At 35.2% G+C, this 21,336-nt stretch overlaps 1 protein-coding gene across 1 annotated transcript in view; it reads left to right on the forward strand.

The window, feature by feature from the left end:
* Positions 1-21,336, forward strand: part of LOC123833266 (fibroblast activation protein alpha) — a 72,943-nt gene that overhangs the window by 20,915 nt on the left and 30,692 nt on the right. The window contains 9 exon segments of the mRNA XM_045861421.1: positions 2,400-2,472; positions 3,148-3,268; positions 4,153-4,307; positions 6,310-6,413; positions 8,511-8,646; positions 12,373-12,417; positions 18,354-18,458; positions 18,557-18,627; positions 21,279-21,332. Coding sequence (XP_045717377.1) covers positions 2,400-2,472; positions 3,148-3,268; positions 4,153-4,307; positions 6,310-6,413; positions 8,511-8,646; positions 12,373-12,417; positions 18,354-18,458; positions 18,557-18,627; positions 21,279-21,332 — 864 coding nt within the window.

The raw sequence follows: 21,336 nt of genomic DNA on the forward strand, positions 1-21,336 counted from the left end.
ATACAAATGAACTCAAGGCACTAATCCTACTCTCAAGAAACATTTAGACAAGTGAAGTGAATCTGCTCTTTCAATCCAGTTAACAAGTTGTACTGAATTAATTAATGCCTAAAGAAAGGGATTAATCATTTTCTTATTTTTCTTTTAATCAATTTGAAACTTTCCAAGTTTTACCTATGTTGAGGTTCACAAAAGTATACAAATTCCAAAGAATAGGGCAATACTAATGTTTTCATCATGGTTTGTATGTTTTAAGGCCTAGAATCATTTTAAATATTTAGCTTTTGTACAGTGAATTTAATCAAACCACTTTTGTTGTTTTTTTTTTCTTCACAACTATTAATTTGCCAGATTGTTTTGTTTGTTAAGTTAACATACAATAATTTAGAAAGTGAGGGATGACAAATTTGTTGAGCTTCAAGACAAAATTGAAAGCTATCAACTCCAAGTCTTCCACGTGCCTCGGAAGAGTCTATAAAAATCTACCACAGAGAAAATGAGGATGGTCTCATTTCAAGGAAGGAAGGGAATACTGAGGAGATAACAGCCTTTGAAAAGCAGCCTCCTCCACTTTCTCTCATACTGTTAATTACTCAGAAAACACAGAAAATGGCAGCTGTGGTGACTTGCCAGTCATGAAGAGACCGTGTGCTGAGATTTTCTGCTTGGCGCTGTCTGCATGACTGCATAGATGATTCCACAGCATATGGCAACATAAGGCAATGTTACAATGTCAAAGGTAACACAAAGGCGGGCTTGAGACAGAATTGTAAACCAGGTGAAGAATGTTTTCTCTTTGGGTCATTCCTTTGCCTGTGCCCTCGTATGTCATTCACTATGTTCCGGACCTTCCAGGGGCCTGGTGTCATGAACTGCTCCCTGGTAGTCCGCACTGCCTTGCAGCACCAATGGTCTTCTCCCCCCGGGGCACCGCCCTTCGTCCAGTCAAACCTGGTCTGTGCAGTGCTGTGTTCCCTCATTGTTTGCTAGGTCTCAAGCTGCATGGCCAAATACATTACATCAAGGTGATGTGTGTTACAAGCACTCAGTTTCCAGAGTTTAAAAGAATTAGAAAAGCGGATTCATTGATGGGGAGTAGATGACAGCTAGTGGCGCCGGGAGGTTAGAGGGGTGGAGGAATCCAGCAAAAGGAAAAAGGATTCATGGACATGGACAACAGTGTGTGATTGCTGGGGGAGGGGGTATTATGAGAACTAAATGGTAGTGGGAAAAAATACAATAAAGATTAAATTTTAAAAAAATGTCAGGCATGTGTCAGGTCCAGGTTGGAAACATTGTTTTGAAGAGGAAGCTGAGGAGTCTTTCTTCAGAATTCTTATATTATACCTTGGAGGTAGGTCTTTTTGTTTTGTTGAGAAGTTTTATAAAAGTTTATTTGAGCCAAACTGACAACATATGTTAAGGAGCAAGATTTCAAATGTTCCCCAGGTAGGTCTTGCTTTGCGTCTCCACAGAAGCATATTCAGTGAAACTATTAATAAAATCTTCGTAAAGATAAAAATTAAAACTTAAGCAGAGCATCCTGTGACCCTTTAACACATAAAACCTGAACGCATTCTTGCTAAGAACTACAAAAGCTCCACAGTGGGAGTCATTCTACTGAGTATTTGCAAGATGACTCTAAGGATCAAAGTGAGATTTCTGGCCGAAAGGATATTTGAAGTTTCCCCATGGGTGTAGGACTTTGCAAGCTTAAGGCACACTGCCCAATATACGATCTGTTTTTCAGTTTAGCTTGAGATCAGATGTTCCTTTCCGTTTCTGATTGCAAGTCAGATCCCTGGGGAGATTGTCAAATGGCATCTTATTTTCAAAAATTCAAAATGCATATGCATTCACAGAGCTGGGGCTTGTGAATGGGAATGCGCAAGAGTACATATTGAACTTCAACACCATTATAGAATTTCAGAGCTGGAAGGCACTTCAGCGACCATCTTAGCCAATGTGTGCAAATGAGGGTTAGAGGCTTGAGTGTAATTTGGGGGTCTGCCAAGAACTAACAATGTGATTTTTAAAAGTCACATCATTTCTGTAACCTCACGTTTATTTTCTATAAAATGAGGGAGTTTCTTTAGATACTTCCTAGAGATTCCCACTTTTGCAGTCTATAGATCTTGAATCCATTTACCTTGCTATAAAGGTCAGAAAGTGGTGACCCAGAGAAGGTAAATGACTTCTCAGTAACTAGTAAAGAGTTGCAACTACTACCCCATTTTTTTAAGTCCCAAGTGACCACATTCTTTCTATTCAGTTTGAAGAAGCAGAAAGGATGAAACTTCATTTATATCATTTGCTTGTTTTTTCTGCTTACACAGAATATTATTTGCTTTAAATAGCAAGATTTATTTATTTTTCTCTCTGTCTGTCTTTCCTTCTAGAGGTTTTATAAGAAGAAATGAGCTTCCTCGTCCAATTCAGTATATTTGCTGGTCTCCTGTTGGAAGTAAATTAGTAAGTGTTTAAATTATAAAGTGTTTAATCCTTCAAATAAAAGAGGAGCCATTTGATTTTGGCCTTTCTTAAATTTCCTTGTGTGAAAGAAAAAAATACATTTATTACTATTTTTTAGTGATTAAAAACAAAGAGTTATGATAAATTGAAACCCATATGAGAATTCCGCAAAATCTCAAGCTCATGGATCGACTTCTTTAAATATCGCAGTCAGAAACTTTATCCTTATACTCAGCCAGAATGCGTTGTGCCAGAAAGCTCAGGAAAAATATGGTTTTCACAAGTTTCCCAGACTAGCTTCAGACAACATGAAATTTTGTCCAAGCTCTTATTTAAGGACTCTAAATAAAGATGAGATCTGGCTAGCTATTAATATTCAGAGATTTATTTTACTTCCTGTTAATATACATAATTATTTACTTGGGTAATGAAACCACTAATAAAATATTAGACTTTATTCTTTTTTTCATATAGCCTTTAAAAATAATAATTGCTGATAATGTGAGCTGGTTGGGTTTTTTAACCTATTAAAATTCTATTTTAGTTGTGAGTCTTTTTGCATCTGGATTGCTACTCTTTTAAAAGGCATTCGGTGAATAATTAACATAAATACACAGATTTAATTGTATTTCTTGTGGAATTTTCCCTTATTAACTAGCATACTCCCGCTTCCAGGCTTATGTGTATCAAAACAATATCTATTTGAAAGAAAGACCAGAAGACCCACCTTTTCAAATAACATATAATGGAAAAGAAAATAAAATATTTAATGGGATCCCAGACTGGGTTTATGAAGGTAAGGTGTATTCTTTTTCTACTGCTGCCGTTTTAAGCTTTTAATTGAGAATAATTGCATACATTTAGTAACATTTAGAAGAGTGGTATGTTCCCGAGACGAGTGGTGGCATTTCTGAAAGCTGTTATCCATGTTATGGACAGGACGTGAGTGTTCTGCAAGAACAAAGCCTCATCGGGCTGGTAGGGTTTGTCTGAGCATAAGAAAGTGGGAGAAATAATTTATATTCCAAGAAGATATGGTCCTTAGATGCTGTTAGTTCATTTCTCAGGTTTGCTTTTTCTTGAGAAATAAATATTTTTTCCCAAAACTGAACATTTTATTTTGTGGGAAAATATTCTTAATTTTTTAAACTTTTGTGAATTTTGTCCTCTTTCTAGGTCTTGTAATATTCAGGACTTAACTGGACTTTAAAATGTGCTTTAATCTTTGCCTTTATTAAAAATATATATAGCTCAACTGTTTCTTAAAATAATATTCCGGGGAGAGAAAGTCAACTAGTTTATGTCACTCTGTATTATAATTACAGTTTCCTGGTTTTGGCTATTTTAGGTGACAGTAAGAACCAGCAGCTGCCACCAAGGGAAAAATTAATTCCTGTTAATGTAATGAATCCCTGTTCATATGTTTATTATGTACTTTAAAAATTACATTTCTGATTAATGTCAAATCCTAAGAACACTAATTGTTTGATAAGTGATAGAAGGATAAACTATTCTTAAAAGATTATTTTTCTTTTAATAACCAAAATATAGCATATGTTACATCTACATAAGTAAATTATTTCAGATGACAAATGGATAATACAATATATTTTGAAATATGTACAATGATTTTAAGAGTAAGCTGTACTTATAATTAATATACTAGTATTTATTTTTCAGAGGAAATGCTTGCTACAAAATATGCTCTTTGGTGGTCTCCTAATGGAAAATTTTTGGCATATGCAGAGTTTAATGATACAGAGATACCAGTTATTGCCTATTCCTATTATGGTGATGAACAATATCCTAGAACAATAAATATTCCATACCCAAAGGTATGTTGGATATTTTTAGCAGATGCTTCTATTTTCCTGGTGTCAAAATGAGCAACCAATACCATGAATAGAGGTGGGATCAACAAGTTTGGAGAGCTTCTTATCCTTGTGCATTGTAAAGCAAACATTGTACTGTGCTCTATTATTTATGTGGACATCTGTTGCTTTGGGCATCTGGCTGTGCTGGATGAAGTAGTCCTTGCTAAATCCTATTGCAGAATCTTTGAAAAACATATGGTCTAGATCATGGAGAAAAAACAAGCTTAACTTAAATTTAATTTTTTTATATTTTATGCTCCAAATTCAGGGTAAAGTTCTGTTTTTCAGTTCCCTCTTGAATTCTCATGTAAATGCAAGCTAGATTGGGGAATACAAATGTTGAACTTGATGTTTCAGTCAGGTAAAAGCAAGTATGAGTTATAATCTTTTCTGGACATACAAGGTAGCTTAAGTTTGTGAGCCTTGAGTGAATTAAACAGGGTGTGAGCCCAAAGTTTTTTGCATAAATATTCCAGAACTTTCAGTGTACATATTTTTGAATTATTCCCATGTTAAAGAGAAGAGACCTGTATGTGAAGATGGAGAATGGCCAGGTCACAGTGAAGAGCATTGCATCCAAACAATTTAGAAAAGAAATCTGAAAGGGGATCAAATAATAAATTCTCCTCTTGCATGAGGAGTGAAAGTGGTTTTAGAATGTAGTTCAATGTCCTTTTGTTCCCATTGCTTTTACTTGCCAGAGGAGCCCTGTCGTGGATGGATCCAATGGGTCCCTAGGTGACAAAGATGAGGCAGGTGTGCATACGCACCAGTGGGTTCCAAAGTGAGCCCAAGAGGCCATAGGGACAGAAATAGAAATTCCAGACAGTCTAAAATCTGTGTTTAAAGTTATTTGAGAAAAACCAAAGGATAGAAGATGAGTGTTTAGGTAGGAGACCCCTCAAAGGCTGTATATAAAGTCTGAAAGCTGGAGATACTTAGAAGTGAGAGATGCGATACTTGGAATCCAAGATGCAAAAGGACTTGGATCTTTAGGAAGGTGGAAGGGAGCAGGAAGAGATGAAGAAACCCAGACCTGGGGAGGAACTGACATTGGCAGAGAAGCTGGGACCCGAATTCAAATGTTTCATTAAAGACTGAACTTGCAGAATCCTCTGACTATGGACTAAGAGGTGAGACTGCTTGACAGAACTAAGAAGTCCCAGCGAAGCCTTGAAAAAAAAGGGAGGTCAGAGGAAAGCTTGGACAATTCCTTAGATGAAGCCAACAGCACGGAGTCATTTAAAACTACTTATCTAAACTGGGGATTTAAGTTATTTAACAATTACAAGATTCTCTTTTTCTGTGGTAAAATAACAGAAAATATAAAAAGCTGAGTGTGAACTATACTGTCATATACTATTCAGGGTATATAATAGCATAGAAAGCACAAAACAAGAAAAATATAAATTCCATAGACCTTTATTTGGAGGTGAAATTTTCCTAATTTTGGAGAGATGATAGCAGTAGCAATATAACCAGCTAGGAGACTGAGTAGTGATTGTCTGGACCAAATTATAGGGTAAAAGCAAAACATATCTTTCATTATTTATTTGTACACTCTTCTCCCAACACCAATCCACCTCTGCATTCACCCTAGCACACGGAGAAATTATAATAAAAATAATAATAATAGGAAATATCTGTCTTAAAATTACAAAAAAAAAGAATATCGATTACAGAACTGCATTTTCATGTCCAAACTATTTTTTTTTGATGAATCAAAGGGCCCTCATTAATTGCTTAAAATATGTGTTTTTACTCTGGTTGACATAATATTTGTAATTGTCCTACAAGTAAAATTGAAATAAAATTCCTCATTGTGTTGAAAGTAGAATGTTTTCAACAGTAATATACTTAACATTTTTAGCTTATGAAAATATGCCTAAATTCCTAAAGTGTCTTGAAAATGTTGGTGATAATTAGAATTTTATGAGCTTTTTTATCCCCATTTTCTTGGCAGGCTGGAGCTAAGAATCCTGTTGTTCGAATATTTATTATTGATACCACTTACCCTGAATACGCAGGTCCCACAGAAGTGCCAGTTCCAGCAATGATAGCCGCAAGGTATATTCATCTCAGATACTTTCCAGAAACTGAAGTTTAACACAATTTCTTAATCAGTGTATGTACTTCTTTTCTAGTGAGTTGTTAATGAGTATATATACTATAAGCAAAAATAAATAATATTAGCATTCAAAGCTAAATATAGGCAAAAGTAAAAATCACAAGTATGTTTCTTAAATTTTTAAAAAATATATTAGTACTTTTTAGATGTATAAAAATGACCACAGTGAACAACCTAAATGATACTTACCTCTGATGTATGATTGTCAACTTGAAACCAATAGGTCAATAGTAAAAATTATATACATCCTCAGCCTGGCTTCTTTCAAGTCTGGCCACTTTCTTCCCAACCCAGGGTTTGTAGGTCATGCCTATCACATGTAAACAAGAGAAGACCAACTGATCTTCTGCAGATCTTTACCTTTTTAAGTAGAATGCAGTCTGCTTGCAATTACTTGTTGTAGAATTAATTATTTGGGAATAGGGAGACAGGGACAGGAAGCATCCTCACTTCCCCAGCATGGTGCCCTATGGGGATCTCGTTTGATTAGTCCCAATTACAGCAACCTTCCAGCCTTCCATTAGTCCTCTGTGGTCACTCTGGCTGAAGTCGATAAAAGGAAGGGGTCCCTAAGTCTGCCTGGTGGACCTCCTTACCACTTCCCAAATCCTAACCAACCAAGGCTTGGCTTCTCTCCTGCTTCATGAAGAGACAAGTCAGCTGTATAACATGACCAAACATTTCACTAGTATGGACCTGGTTGGTGTGGTTCAGTAGATTGAGCTCCAGCCTGTGAACCAAAGGATTGCCAGTTCAATTTCCAGTCAGGGTACATTCGTGGGTTGTGTGCCAGGTCCCCAGAGCGGGTGTGAGAGAGGCAACCACGCAGTGATGTTTCTCTCAATCTCTTTCTCCCTCCCTTCCTCTCTGTGTAAATATAAATAAATAAAATCTTTACAAAAAGTTCACTATATGGGAAAGAGCCTCATCAGACTTTTGCTGGGTCTTGCCAAGGTAAATCTAGTCTTGGCTAATCAAAAATATCTTTAATTTTTTTAGTTATCCATTATTTCCCACCCTAACCTAACTGATGAAAGCTTGACTAAATGCATCTTTGTGCATGTGTGTGTGTGTCATTCTCCTTAGGCTGCAAAGGGAATGATGAAAGAGCATCATGTCAAGTCAAGAGGCTTGTTTGACCATCTGTAAAATACTAACGATATATTTAACAGGGATAACTAACATTTTTGATCATTCACTATGTAGCAGGCATAGTTCTTAAGCACTTTGAGGACTCAGCAAATCTTTACAGCAACCATTAAAACTGGTAATATTTTCATTTCCATTTTATATAGAAACAGTGGCAAAGATATACTAGGTAACAAGCCTGAGGTAATATTAACTAGTAGAAGATCTAGCTCATCCATCTAGCAGATGAGCTAGAGACTCCTAGAAGCTCTGTGATTTACATCAGTGTCCAAAATTCTGTGGGTTATTTATATTGATGTGTTTTTATCTGCAAGTTCATCCTCAGAGCCACATAAGCATTGCTACCATTCACTGGCATCCACTATGTGCCAAGCACCATTGAGTTACTTTGTATGCATCTCTCTGATTATTATATTAACCCAAATTTCACTCCCTGACCATGGACAACCAGGCTTCCAACACAAACCTGCCTGGAGAGAAAGGTGATACTTCACACTTGGCTCTCTCAACTAGTTAAAAGGTGAAAAATTGAGTTGACCTATGCAAAATAGCTAATTTAATGCTTTTTTTCCTGTATATTAATCAGTAGCTTTAGCTTTGTGCCTTAAGTTCTTTTCTAAAATATCAAAGTCCAAATTGGGGAAGAAACTCCCCAATAATGGAATTTTTAAATAATTCCATTAGATAAATGAACTCTCTAATAGGTATTCTTTAAATGTCAGCAGATATATTTAAACTTACCCTGCAGAGACAGGACAGTTTTGCCTTCCTTATCAATGGAATATTTAATAATAATAAAATACATCACTTAACAAGCCAAAATGAAGAAATTATTTGAATGTAATGTTGGTTTATGGTTGTGACTTTCTGTTTTGACTTACTTGCAGTGATTATTATTTCACTTGGCTCACATGGGTTACTGATGACCGAATATGCCTGCAGTGGCTAAAAAGAATTCAGAATGTTTCAGTCTTGTCTATATGTGATTTCAGGGAAGACTGGCAGACATGGGAGTGTCCTAAGGTAGGTTACATTAAAATTGCAGAGGTGTCTTTGTGAAGATGAAAGTTTAGTAGTGGGGACTGACTTATAGCTAACAGTTATATTACATAGCCAGAATTTGACTCCTGCATTTGACTCCTGATTTTGACTCCTGCATTTGACTCCTGATTTACAAAAACAGACAAAACAAAACATTCTCTATTTACAAGTTCACTATTTCCATTAAATAAATGAGACTTATTTCCTTGAATGCTTTAGCATTGGTTTTAGAATAGAAAACAAAACTAAATCAAATAACATTACTTTGGAAAAATCAGGTATTTGGTTCTGAATTAGAATGGAAATTCATCCTTTTGCGATTACAAAATTGGCAGTCCAAAAATGAAAAATACTGAAGATGAAGAGATAAGTTGGGTCTATAAGGAAAATAGCTATGTTCTATTCAAAAGAACTGAGATAATATGCAAATAATGGCACATTCTATTCAATGTCAAAAATCAAAAATAAAAATTCTAAAGGAAATGGATATTATCAAAAGAAAGCTAAACTTTTTTATTTTAAAATCAAAAGTAGATAAGAGAAAATGAGATAAACTATTAGGTCAAATTATCCTGCAGTCCTATCTTAGGAGGGCCCTCCATACTGTGCTAATTTTAGGGAGAAAAAAACTCAAAAATTAGGCACAGATTTATTGTTGAGTTTTAATTGTTTTTATTGCTCAAATCCAAACATAATCTGTTGAATTAATGAGTCAGGAAACTATTTCACCAATCTAAAAGCTTTAAAATATGCTTGTTCATAAGCACTCACATTAGAGACTAAGAAATACAAAAATGCTTTCTTTAAATAGGAAATTTGACGGGTACATTTCATGAGACTTCTAATTATAAAGAAATGTTTAATTAAACCAAATGTAGGGTAAACCTATTTTATAAGTAAGAAAAGAAGCACAGGCAATCAAAGTAAATCACTGAGTTCTATCTAGAAATTAGGACATTATGTTTTGCAAGGAAAAAATCCTGTGAATCTGTTTGGAAATATATCAGGACTATAATAGTCAAGTTACTCAGGCTAAAAATATTTTTTAAATCACTACTGTGTCTGTAACAAGCTTGACTAATTTTGATGAAATATGTTAGAAGCTTATTTTTATCTTATTTATATTTTGATATACAAAGCAGAAAGATGTTAGCCTTAATGCAGTATCATAGGCAAAAATAAAAAAGAGAGAATTAACTTCATTGTGTTAGTTAATTAGAAACCATTGTTCTGATTAGTCAGCCTTGATGTTTTCATTGAACCTGGGTGCTAGAAATTATTGTTTTAATTTTTTAGTTTAAAACTATAAAATTGGTCATTTAGATATCATTTTTAGCTCTTAAAACCAGGCAATTAAAAACTGTAATTGCTTTGGAATCTGAAATTCTAATTTATCAAAGCCAGTGACAACTTTAATCCAAACTGATAGAACATATAGATGCTCATTCAATAAGATGTGGAATTCCCTGAAATACCAACTTTAGTTTTTGGCCCCAAACAGTAATTACATTTAGAATACCAGGTTTGAATGAATTTAGGATCTCAAAACAATCTCTTTTTCAAAATTATCTGATAAATACATGGAACACATTTTTAGATTTAAGAACAATAGAGCATCAAATTTTCTAGCAACCAGACTCATGGTGTTGTGTGTGTGTGTGTGTGTGTGTGTGTGTGTGTGTGTGTGTGTGTTTAAAACAAATAACATTTAAGATTAAGTCACCTGGCAACATTTTATTAATGTTTGAAGACATACACAAAACAAAAAAGTGAAACTGGCCATAATTACTTACAATATAATTATTTTAATGAAATTCATTAAGAAAGTTATAACTTGGGGAAGAAACATCTTTCATATTGTTCTTCCTTCTCTGAAAAGGGGATTAAAATCAATTTCATCTTTATGGCTAAAAGTAACAAATCAAAAATTTCACTATTTTTTCAAGTCTTGTTCTGTCTGAGGCACTGGCTTACCCCTATAGGAGAAAATTTAAACTACACTCTGTTTTTTAATTATATTTGATTGATTATGCTATTACAGATGTCCCAATTGTCCCCCTTTTGCCCCTTTCCATTGAGGACCCCCCACTTCCTCAGGCAATCCCCACACTATTGATCATGTCCTTGGGTCATTCACATAAGTTCTTTGGCAACTTCATTTCCTATACTGTACTTTACATCCTTATGGATATCCTGTAACTATTTGTACTGCTTAATTATGACAGTACTTACCTCGTGGTCCTCTTTCTACTTCACTGACTGTTCTTTTTCTCTCCATCTCTTCTTCTTCTGACTTCTCTAGTAACCTTATTATTCTCCAAGTTAACATATTTGCAAGGTAGGCTAACAGCTATAATAACAGACCAGCTCCAATAATTCAGTGGATTAAGAGAGTAGAATTTTTTTGTACATTTATGTACACATCTAATAGTGAGTCTAAAAAAGTGTAAGTGGAGACTGGTGAGAGTTTAGAGGGGTGGGGTGTGCTGCCCTACACAGTCACTAGATCTCAGGTAATGGCATTTCTCCTCTCTTCATCCAGCAACTCCTGATGCTAGTCCAAGGTTATTCAGACCTGACCATCAACATCCATCTGGGGGATGGGAAGAAAGAATATGGATCACATATGGGAGATTTTTATAGACTAGGTCTAGAAGTAGCATAAGTCACTTTTGCTCTCACACTATTGGTTAGAACTTGCCACATGACCACATCCAACTGGAAGGGGCCCTGGGAAATGTAGCCTTGCTATAGTACTAGCAAAGAAGAAATAGTTATTAATTATCTTACATCTTTGTCACAACTCTCTGCTTATTCTCTTTAAGTAATTTTTATTTATAACAGAGATTTTGGTTACTAGTTGCCTGTCAAATTCATTCCAAAAATTTAAACGTTTAAATATCTCTGGATACATCTTCTCTGCTCCATCACTAACACAACCTAGATTTGGGTCTTTATAGGACAGTAGCCTTCCAACCAATCTCTCTTCCTCTTTCTATCTTACCCACTTCTAATCTATTTTCTATATAATGTTCACAGTTATGTTTTCCAAATCAAAGGATTTACCTAAGGAGAAATTTAAACTTCTTAGAGTGGTATAAAAGTTTCTCGGAGATCTTGTGGATATCTTGGATCCAACCACATCTTCTCTTTCCCAGAGTCACTCTTCACTCAGCATACTGAACCACCTGTAGTTTATTTACTAAGCTTTCTCTAATTATTTGTCCAGAAAAGCCTACTCATATTTTCAGGCTTATGGAATGTTTGTTCAATGAATGATTGTTTGTATTAAGCCAAAATATACACCAAAATAAGCTTTAGTGCAAATTTTAAGATTCCTACCTATTTTATAAGACTGAGAAAAGAAAAAAAATAACCTGAACTCCACTGTAAAGTGCCTTTTTACCTATATGATACCAAGTACTTGGGATGTGTTAGACCTTCATTAATTTTGTAATAATTCCAGTCACTATGTCATAGGAAGTTTAACCAGAATATTAAAGGTTTGCAGTAAAATCTAGGCTTTAGATTATACATGTGCTGTTGTATAAGATTTTGAAAATAGTCATCTGAAACTCAAGTGTGAAGTTAGTTGGCTAGTAATACTACACTCTGATGAAGCAGCATAATTGGTTCAAATGTCCAGATTATATTTAGGAAAAACTGTCTGCCTAATGCTATGCTTGGTGTGCTCTTTTTTTCTTTTAGACCCAGGAGCATGTAGAAGAAAGCAGAACTGGATGGGCTGGTGGAGTATGATTTTGCTATCTTTTCTTTATATTTTAATGAAACTCAACAGATTCTCTGCTATCAAAGAACTATTTGAAATGTATTTATACTTTTTGTTGTAGAAAAAAATATCAAAGTAAAAAACCCAACAGTAGTGATCTCTTTGGCAATTTCGTACCAGACACTTCAATGTCTATATACTTAGAATTCCTCGTGTTCCAACCATAACTTTTTCAACTGACTCTCTGATGTTCATAATTATTACTTCTTAAACAAATACAATAAAGATCATTTTGAAAAGGAGAAGTAATCCCTGACCTGCCTTAAAAGATCTTAATAATCATTAGTAATTTGAACTCAAGAAGAAATAAATACATTGGGTATCCTTGGTAATTTAGAGATAGCCTACTTCTTATCAAATTTTATTATAAGCTACAATAAATAAATAAATTTATATATATAAACATATATACATATATAAATACACTTAGTCTAGGTTTTAAGTAAAATGGTAGCAAATAGAAAAATGTGTGTTTTGTTATGGTTTGTGATCATTTATATCTGGATTTTTGGAAATAGTTTTATTCAGTGATTTACAGAGATTTTCAGTGTAAACAATTATGTTTTAGGAAAATATCAATTGTATCTTACATTCTATATAAAATACACAAAATAAGACATAAGTGAATATTGTGTGGTTGCTGTCACTTAACACAAATATATGATTAAAATCAGCCATCATTGGGTTTTTAAAAAAAGGTTATTTCTCTGAGATTTGGGCACATTTAATGAAAGAATTAATTCTTATGACTTGGTTTAACACATAAACCCATAATACAAGGACAATAAAAAAATTCAGAAGCCAATTCTAAGATGTTAAGTCTTGCAAAAATTCAGAATTAAAATGGGTAAGCAGAAAGTAAATTGTAAAGTAAAAGTCTTCATATATTAAAAACTCTATTGTACTTTTTTTTGGATCCAGTGTTTTTAACTTGCATATGTTTACTCAGTCTTCACTGCTATTTATTAGCTAAAGAATTATATGCAATAAATGTAAACTATATTCTAAAAATAACAAAATAACAAGGATAAGTGTAAGTCATAAAACAATGGGAAAGCTCTACTTGAATTTACTCTTTGTCACTGTTCTAAGTAACACAGAAAAAATTAGTATTCAGTGAAAGAACAGGACTTTCTAAATTTTTTAGATTCTTGGTCAATCAGAAGCTCATCTTCCAGAAAGGTAATTCTTAGATCAGTGCTTGAAAACTTGAGGAAAGGGGAAAGTTAATCCATGAATTCACTCCCATTATAAAGATTTCCAGTAAAGAATGAGGGAAGAAAGATTTGAAACTTCCTTTAGTTGTGTTCTCCCTGATGACAAATATGACTAAGGGTACTATAAAGGAACATGAGTGATATGATTTTACAAACAGATGAACAATGATACTATAACCTTCTCAAAGACACAATTTTAGGAATTCATACATATTTATTTTAAAAACGTTACCAGGGTTCAAAACATTCTGAAATATTTTAAAGTGCATCTTTTGATATCTTCTATTAATAAGTATCTTGAGGTCAACAATTGCATCCTATCAATTTTTACAATCTGTATAGCAACAACTTTTTAAAAAAAATCCTCATCTCAGGGTATGTTTATTGATTTGAGAGCAAGAGAGAAAAAAAGAGATGAATTGCTTGTCTGTCACCTATGCCCCCAACCAGGGTTCAAACCCACAACCTTGGTATGTGCCCAGACTGGAAACTGAACCCATCACTTTTTGGTGTACAGACGATGCTCCAAGCAACTGAGCCACCAGGCCAGGGCATCACCAGCCTTTTGATCTCAGCAAGCAATAGCTGGATAAATGGGTGAATGAATGAATGAATGAATGAATGAATAAACAAATTGCCTTCTAAAGCTATAGAACACTGTTTTAAATACCCTCAGTGGAGGAACATATATGTCATTTGAGGGAAGATGAGGTCCTACATTAAATCAAAAGTCATGCCAAAATAAATCTAGTGAATAAATAAATTATTTACCTGCAACATATGCTTTTGTACCAGATCTTTGTAATATCTATAGCTTTAGAATTCTATTGGGAAACATTATTTTTCTTATTTACTGAGAAAAATTATCTGAATCTCTTAAAATTTATTTCACAGTCAATAAACTTTCTAAATACCAGAAGGGGAATTGTCAAAAATGTTTGCAATGATAGCTTTTAAGAGTAAGTCCACATTCTCCCAAGGCAACTGTTTTGCTGAGGTCATTCATTTGATTTTGTATGTTCAGACATGTCTTTTGAAAAAGTCATGGTACAACTTGGCACAGTCATAACTTATTTGTCACAGTGTGCCACACAGCTTCCTTTGACTGATAATCAGATCAGTGACTTAATAAAATTGCCCAGAAATACGTCTTTTCGACAGTTGTTCAGGTAATATTTATGAGGAGTGTGGACAAAGTGTACAGGCTAGTCAATATAAATTTAAAGAGCAGTTTTAGAGTTCTTCCATTAGAACTTGTCAAAGAGATTTAAAATGAAAAAGGCCTTCAGAGATTACCTATGGATTAGAAAAGTGAGATTAAACGACTTGCTAAAAGCAATGGACCTGTTTATTTGCAGGTGCAAAACTAGCAAACAGTTGCTGCAGAACTTTACCTATTTCTTTCCTCCAGCATGAGATAACCCATGTTCCAACTTGGAGAAAATAGACTAACTTTTTCAGTATTTGATCAGAAAAACAACAACAAATTCACTTTAAATAAGTCTCTTTTTGCTCTGTAGAGAAAAGACAAGGAAGGGGAAGGATTGAATCAAGGAATCTGGAATTTAATTGCCAAATTTTGGGAGAACACGACAAGCATAATGCTTAGACTGCAAAGCCACATTTAAGTCATTTCAAAATAATTAAGCGATACATTACACCTCTTTTAGGCTGTTGACAAAATCCCTCAGTTTGGAAAAATAAATTTTATACCTGATGCTTGAAAGTCTGTGCTTTACTAAATGTGGACTCAGTTTAGGCATCAACCTTAGGTAAGTAGGACCTCAGGTCATTTGCCAACCATAGCAAAAAATTATCTGGTGGTAAATAGTCTTACTTCCCAAGTAAAATGTTTTAAATGGCTTTGCACATGGAGATGAGTAATTTAACAAAAAATTTAAGCGAGATAAAGTGACCCGTGAAGAGGCCTGGTTAAAACCAAGGACTACCTCATTATATGATTATCTAGGGTCCAGGTGTGACTTGTTGCCAGAAGCACTTAAGTAAAAATGCATTGTGGATCTAGCTCTGTTAAAGTGAATGAGGAAATATTTCACACTCTCTTTACCTCACCTAAGTTACCTGTTCATCTAAAGCAGTTATCTTTGATGTGCGCAGTAAAAAGGGAAAAGATAACAGTCTTTGCTTAGCAAAAAATATTCTTCCTGTTTGCCTAATTCTAATATTTTAAGACATAGCACTCTGCCCTGTCATTTTTATATTCAGTGAAAATAACATTTTAAGTTTTAATCAAGAACGAAAACTTTTTTCAAGGTTCTCAACTGACTGCAATTGGGAGGAAACATTTTTTTTTATTCTGACACCACAAAATATTTTGTGACCTCGGCTCCTTTCTGGTGGTTAAGACAACATAAGCCAGTTTTCTACTTTGGCCGTGAGTGAGAGGGAGGCGCTCTGAAGTGGTTACTACTAAGTAAGTCTATCACCGTTTGCTAAGAAGGCAGAACTTCATTCTAAAATAAAAGAAAGATTTTTGCCAGACATACACTAATGAAATTCTGTCTACAAAACTGCAGATCAGAATTTCCTATACCTGGGACTCTGGGCTATCAACTTCACTTAGAGTTATTAGTCTCAATATACAAAATCCTACCAAGGATGGTTTTATTAATAAAGCTAATAAGGAGATCATGCAAGGAAACAGTCCTTTCTCATGATACCATTTGCCATTTTGTTAAAGATTTATTACTTTTATACCAAAGCGATAGGAATTAGGACACTGTATTAGTTTTCTGGGGCTGCTGTAACAAAGTGCCACAAATTTGGTGGTTTAAAACACCAGGAATTCATTCCCTCACCGTTCTGCAGACTGGAAGTCCAAAGTCAAGGTGTTGGTGGAGCCATGCTCCTCCTGAAAGTTCCAGGAAAGATTCCTCCCTTGCCTCCCCCAGCTTCTGGTGGCTGCTGGCAGTCCTTGGACTTGCTGACCTTGCAGCTAAATCACTCCAATCCCTGCTTTCATCTCCGCATGGCCTGTATCTCTCTGTGTCTCTTCGGGTCCTCTCCTCTTCCTGTGAGGACACCAGTCATTGGATTTAGGGACTATCCTATTCCAATATCACATCTTGATTCTTACCTTGATTACATCTGTAAAGACCCTATTTTTAAATAGCGTCACTATCTTCGTTAGTTTGGGCTGCTTTAAGAACATATCATAGCCTGAGCGACTTACAAACCTCAGAAATTTATTTCTCGTAGTTCTGGAGGCTGCAAGTCTGAGACCAGGGTCCAGCATAGTCAGATGCTAGGGAAAGCGCTCCTAGTTGCAGACTGCCAAGAGCTTGTATCCTCATGTAGCAGAGAGCAGAGCAAAGAAAGCAAACTCTGTGGTGATTCTTATGAGGGCACTAGTCTCACTCATGAGGGCTCCAACCTTATGACCTCATCTAACCTTAATTACCTCCTAATACCATCTTATTGGGGGAAGGTTTCAACATATGAATTTAGGGGAAATACAAACATTTGGTCTATGATAGTCACCTTTTCAGGTTCTGGATGGAAACAAATTTTAGGGAATACTATTCAGAACACTGCAAATACCACATCAAGTGAGTTGCATTTTGAAATCACAATCATACCCATCAATTTTATCAGAAAGCACCAAGTATCAGATCACACATGGGGCCATCACTAAAGAAGCAAACATCAACTTCCCTTGTTCTCTTTTTGCTCAAAAAGGAGTCTCAGACTGGATGTCAGCAGGACAGGTGTTTGTAGCTAAAAGATGCTGGTAGTTTTTTGGTTGTTGTTGCTCAGTCAGTTCTACAGGAGCTGAACATCTTGGTTCACTGCAATTTGTAGGCACTCAGCTAGAAAGAGCTGGGTTTGGATTATGTGTGGGAATATTGACTCTGAGTGATATAGACTAGCTCCTCCCTTGTGCAGGCCTTTCACCACTTCCCTGTTCTTTCAAAACCTGATAAGGCTATACTCATAATGGGAAAAACTGCCAACTAAAATCGGTTGTAAGGACATCAGCAGGATTTTAGTTATCTGTACCACTCAGGATGTTGAAGTGTGGCTGGCTGGGCTCCAGGGCACAATGGAGGTGAGTGTCAGGGACTCCTTAGGTCATTAAGGGGTTCCCAGCAGGGTCCCTGGGAAAAAATCAGGGTGCTAATGAGCTCAAGGAGTAAACCCTCCATTTGCTTGTCCTACGTAACATTTTTATCTCAAGTCTCTCCCTTAAAACTGTGGCTAGCAGGTCATGATATTTTAATCTTTAAAATGTCTTCATTGAATCATTCATATTAGGTACTTGGCACTGGACAAATCAAGAATTAAAAGGGTCATCAGCCTTCATAAGAGTCACATTTTGGTCAAATACCACATTTTGAAGATTTGACTTGGTTAATATTAACATTCACATATGATTGTTTTAACTCTATTTCAAAGTACATAATCTCAGAACATAGAAACTCAATCAAATTAAACATTTTAAACCCAGGGGTGTGAGGTAGCAATTAAACAGTAGTTGAAAAATGTAAGTGCCTATTAGAATCACTAGAAAAGCTGTCTAGCTAAAAGATGCAATTTCAGATGTGAGTGATGGAAGGCAGGGGAGGGAAGGCATTCTGGTTCCTATATACGTTGCTTTTTAAAAACCTGTAGTTTTAGTTTGGTTTGCCTTTTGAACATAACCTCTGGGTTTTTTTTTCCAGTTCTTTGTTTCAGCACCAGTTTTCAGCTATGATGCCACTTCATACTACAAAATATTTAGCGACAAAGATGGCTACAAACATATTCACTATATCAAAGACAATGTGGTATGTTCCTTCCAAGATTTATCTCCTCAAAGATCATTCACTTGAGGTTGCTCAAATAACACTCAGCTTCACACAACATAATGTTTGTCTTTTTATAGGAAAACGCTATTCAAATTACAAGTGGCAAGTGGGAGGCCATAAATATATTCAGAGTAACACGGGATTCACTGTAAGTGTTACATGAAGCATGTTGCACCAATCAGGGTTTAATTAACTGACGGATGTACAAATTATCCTGCCCTACCTCTTTCAGTTAACAGCATTTGTGTTACTTACTGTATAGTTTAGTTTAGACATCTATGGTTTTCTCAAGACTACATATTCTTTAAAATCTAGTCAACAATTTTCTTTTGGAAAGAATATATAGTAAGTGGACATTTCCCTTCCAGCATTTGATAGATAATTACATAAAAGTATAAATTTAAAAAATAACTGGTATTAAGGAAAAATTTTGCTCTAGCACTTGAAACATGAGCAAGCTTGACAAGTCCCCTGAGAGCAGCCCATAGATGTAAAAAAATTTTGTACTGACTCACTGTTATGTAAATTTATTAACAGTGACACCTATTGTTTACTGAGTAATTACTGTGTACCACATAATGTAAAGTAGAAATGATTATCCCAGTTTTATAGGAAAGAAAACTGATACTTGGAAATTTAACTTGGCCAAGGCCACGGAGTTAGCAGCAGAGCTAGGATTCAAACTTAGAACACCTTAAATCAAACATTCTTATTGTTAACCTCAATACAGGACTTGTTCCTTTCAGTCTCTCTTTTTCAGTCCATCCTGCATACAGTCTAAATAAACCACCCTAAAATAATCATTTGTAGTCAAATTTCTCCAATCAAGGGTGTACAGTTCCTTTCTCTTACTCCTAATAAAGTCCAAATCCAGGGTACTCCCTTATAATCTCCCTGCCATTTGCTGGAATTCTAACAGCAAGAAGGGGATTATTAGTTCATGCTCACTGTCTAAAACCTGTCAGAAACTATTGCCAATCCATGAAGTTCTTTGAACAGTCAGTGAAGGAGTTTGAACATTATATGGAGCAGCCATTAAAATCACCAGTGTAAGAGAAGTGACAAGATAAAAACAGATGGGAGCTTTCAGACATATGTTTGCAAAGTAGGGGAAAACTGAAAGCAGGAAGACCCAGCTACGGTCATAATTGAGGCCTGAGGTCGTAGAGACCTGAACTAGCACAGTGGCAACGAAATACAGACTCTAAGGGAAAAACTCTGCCACCTCTTTTTGCATCCTTGGCACTTGTCATAGTGCTTGACACAGCCAGAGTTCAATAAATATTTGTTAAAGGAATGAGAAGAGGAAAGGTAGATAGATAGTAAAGACACATGGAGACGGAACAGGACTGGTGAGCGAGTGGCTGTGAGGGCCAAGGGAGAGAAGAGAGGGACGTGGATGCCCTTGTGCTGGAGAGGAAGACAGTTGTGAAACCTGTGACATACGAAAACTGCAGGGGGCTGTTTGGGAAAGATCAGAGTAGTTAATTCACAAGTAATTTGAGATGATGTGGCAAAGGCAAGTGCAAGTGGTGACTGGAGTCATGTGAAGTTAGTAAAGACAGGTAGAAGGATGCTGGTAGAGAAGATAAATGTAATACCAGGAGTGAGTTGTATTCTGTTGTCTTTTCCTTTTACTGGAGAATAGTAAGGGTTTTATGACAGTGAGGGCAGAGAAGTACTGAGAGTTAAAACCTGTCAACCAAACCTTTGTTATTCCAAACTTTTCATTTCTTATTATGTTCTTCCAAAAAATACAAAAGATGGACACTTTGTAATATTCACATGAACTCACAGAAGAGTAAAAATCATGCTGCTAATTGGATTTCCCACTTCATGGCTATATTAAGACAGGTTAGAACTGGGTCCCAAATACTTAAGTAACAAGTATGATCTCTTGTGACTTCTTTTGCATCTGGGTAAATTAGCATGCTCCTTTGTATGGAATCCCAATGTGGATGAGTTTCCTTTTTTTGTTTTCTTTTTCAATACAGTTTGCATTCAACATTATTTTGTACTAGTGTCAGGTATACAGCATAGTGGTTAGACAGTCAGACTTTATAAATTGTTCCTCCCAATATTTTCAGTACCCACCTGGCACTGTACATAGTTATTATAATATTGATGACTGTATTCCCTATGCTGTACATTACATCCCTTGACTATTTTGATTTGCTTTTTTTAAAAATATATTTTATTGATTATGCTATTACAGCTGTCCCATCTGCCTACTTTATACACCTCTGCCCTGCACCCCACCTCCTACCTTCATTCCCCTCCTTAGTTCATGTACCTATAAGTTCTTTGGCTTCTCCATTTCCTGTACTATCCCTGATTTATAGCAAACTTATATAATGTCAACACATCTGCAAAATAAATTTAAAATGTGTTTAGAAGCATAGACAAAATTAAATAATACAGCATAGTGGAATAGCAAACTGTTAATCATGAGAAAAATGGGTGACATTAATCAAATAGTTTATTTTTTGTGACTATAGCTAGTGAATCAGAATATAATATACCTATAATAAAAAGAGTAGTCTGCATAATATAATTTTCTATGATTTGAAAGTTAGAGTAAGCAAACAAAATTCAGTTATAAACAGTAGCAGTTTATGTATATAAATGCCAGTTAGTAAACAGTTTATTTATTATTAGTTTATAAATTGAATTCATTTACTATTTATTAATAGAGTAATTTAGATGAACATTTAACTGTACTGTTCAATATATTAGAGTTAGCACTGAACTATCACCATATATTGATATTTATTTAATAACTTCTAAACATATTTTCAGGTTTTATTCCAGCAATGAATTTGAAGGTTACCCTGGAAGAAGAAATATCTACAGGTAA

This window comes from Phyllostomus hastatus, unplaced genomic scaffold, assembly GCF_019186645.2.
Source record: "Phyllostomus hastatus isolate PE091 unplaced genomic scaffold, TTU_PhHast_1.1 phas_contig_1, whole genome shotgun sequence".
Lineage (NCBI taxonomy): Eukaryota > Metazoa > Chordata > Mammalia > Chiroptera > Phyllostomidae > Phyllostomus > Phyllostomus hastatus.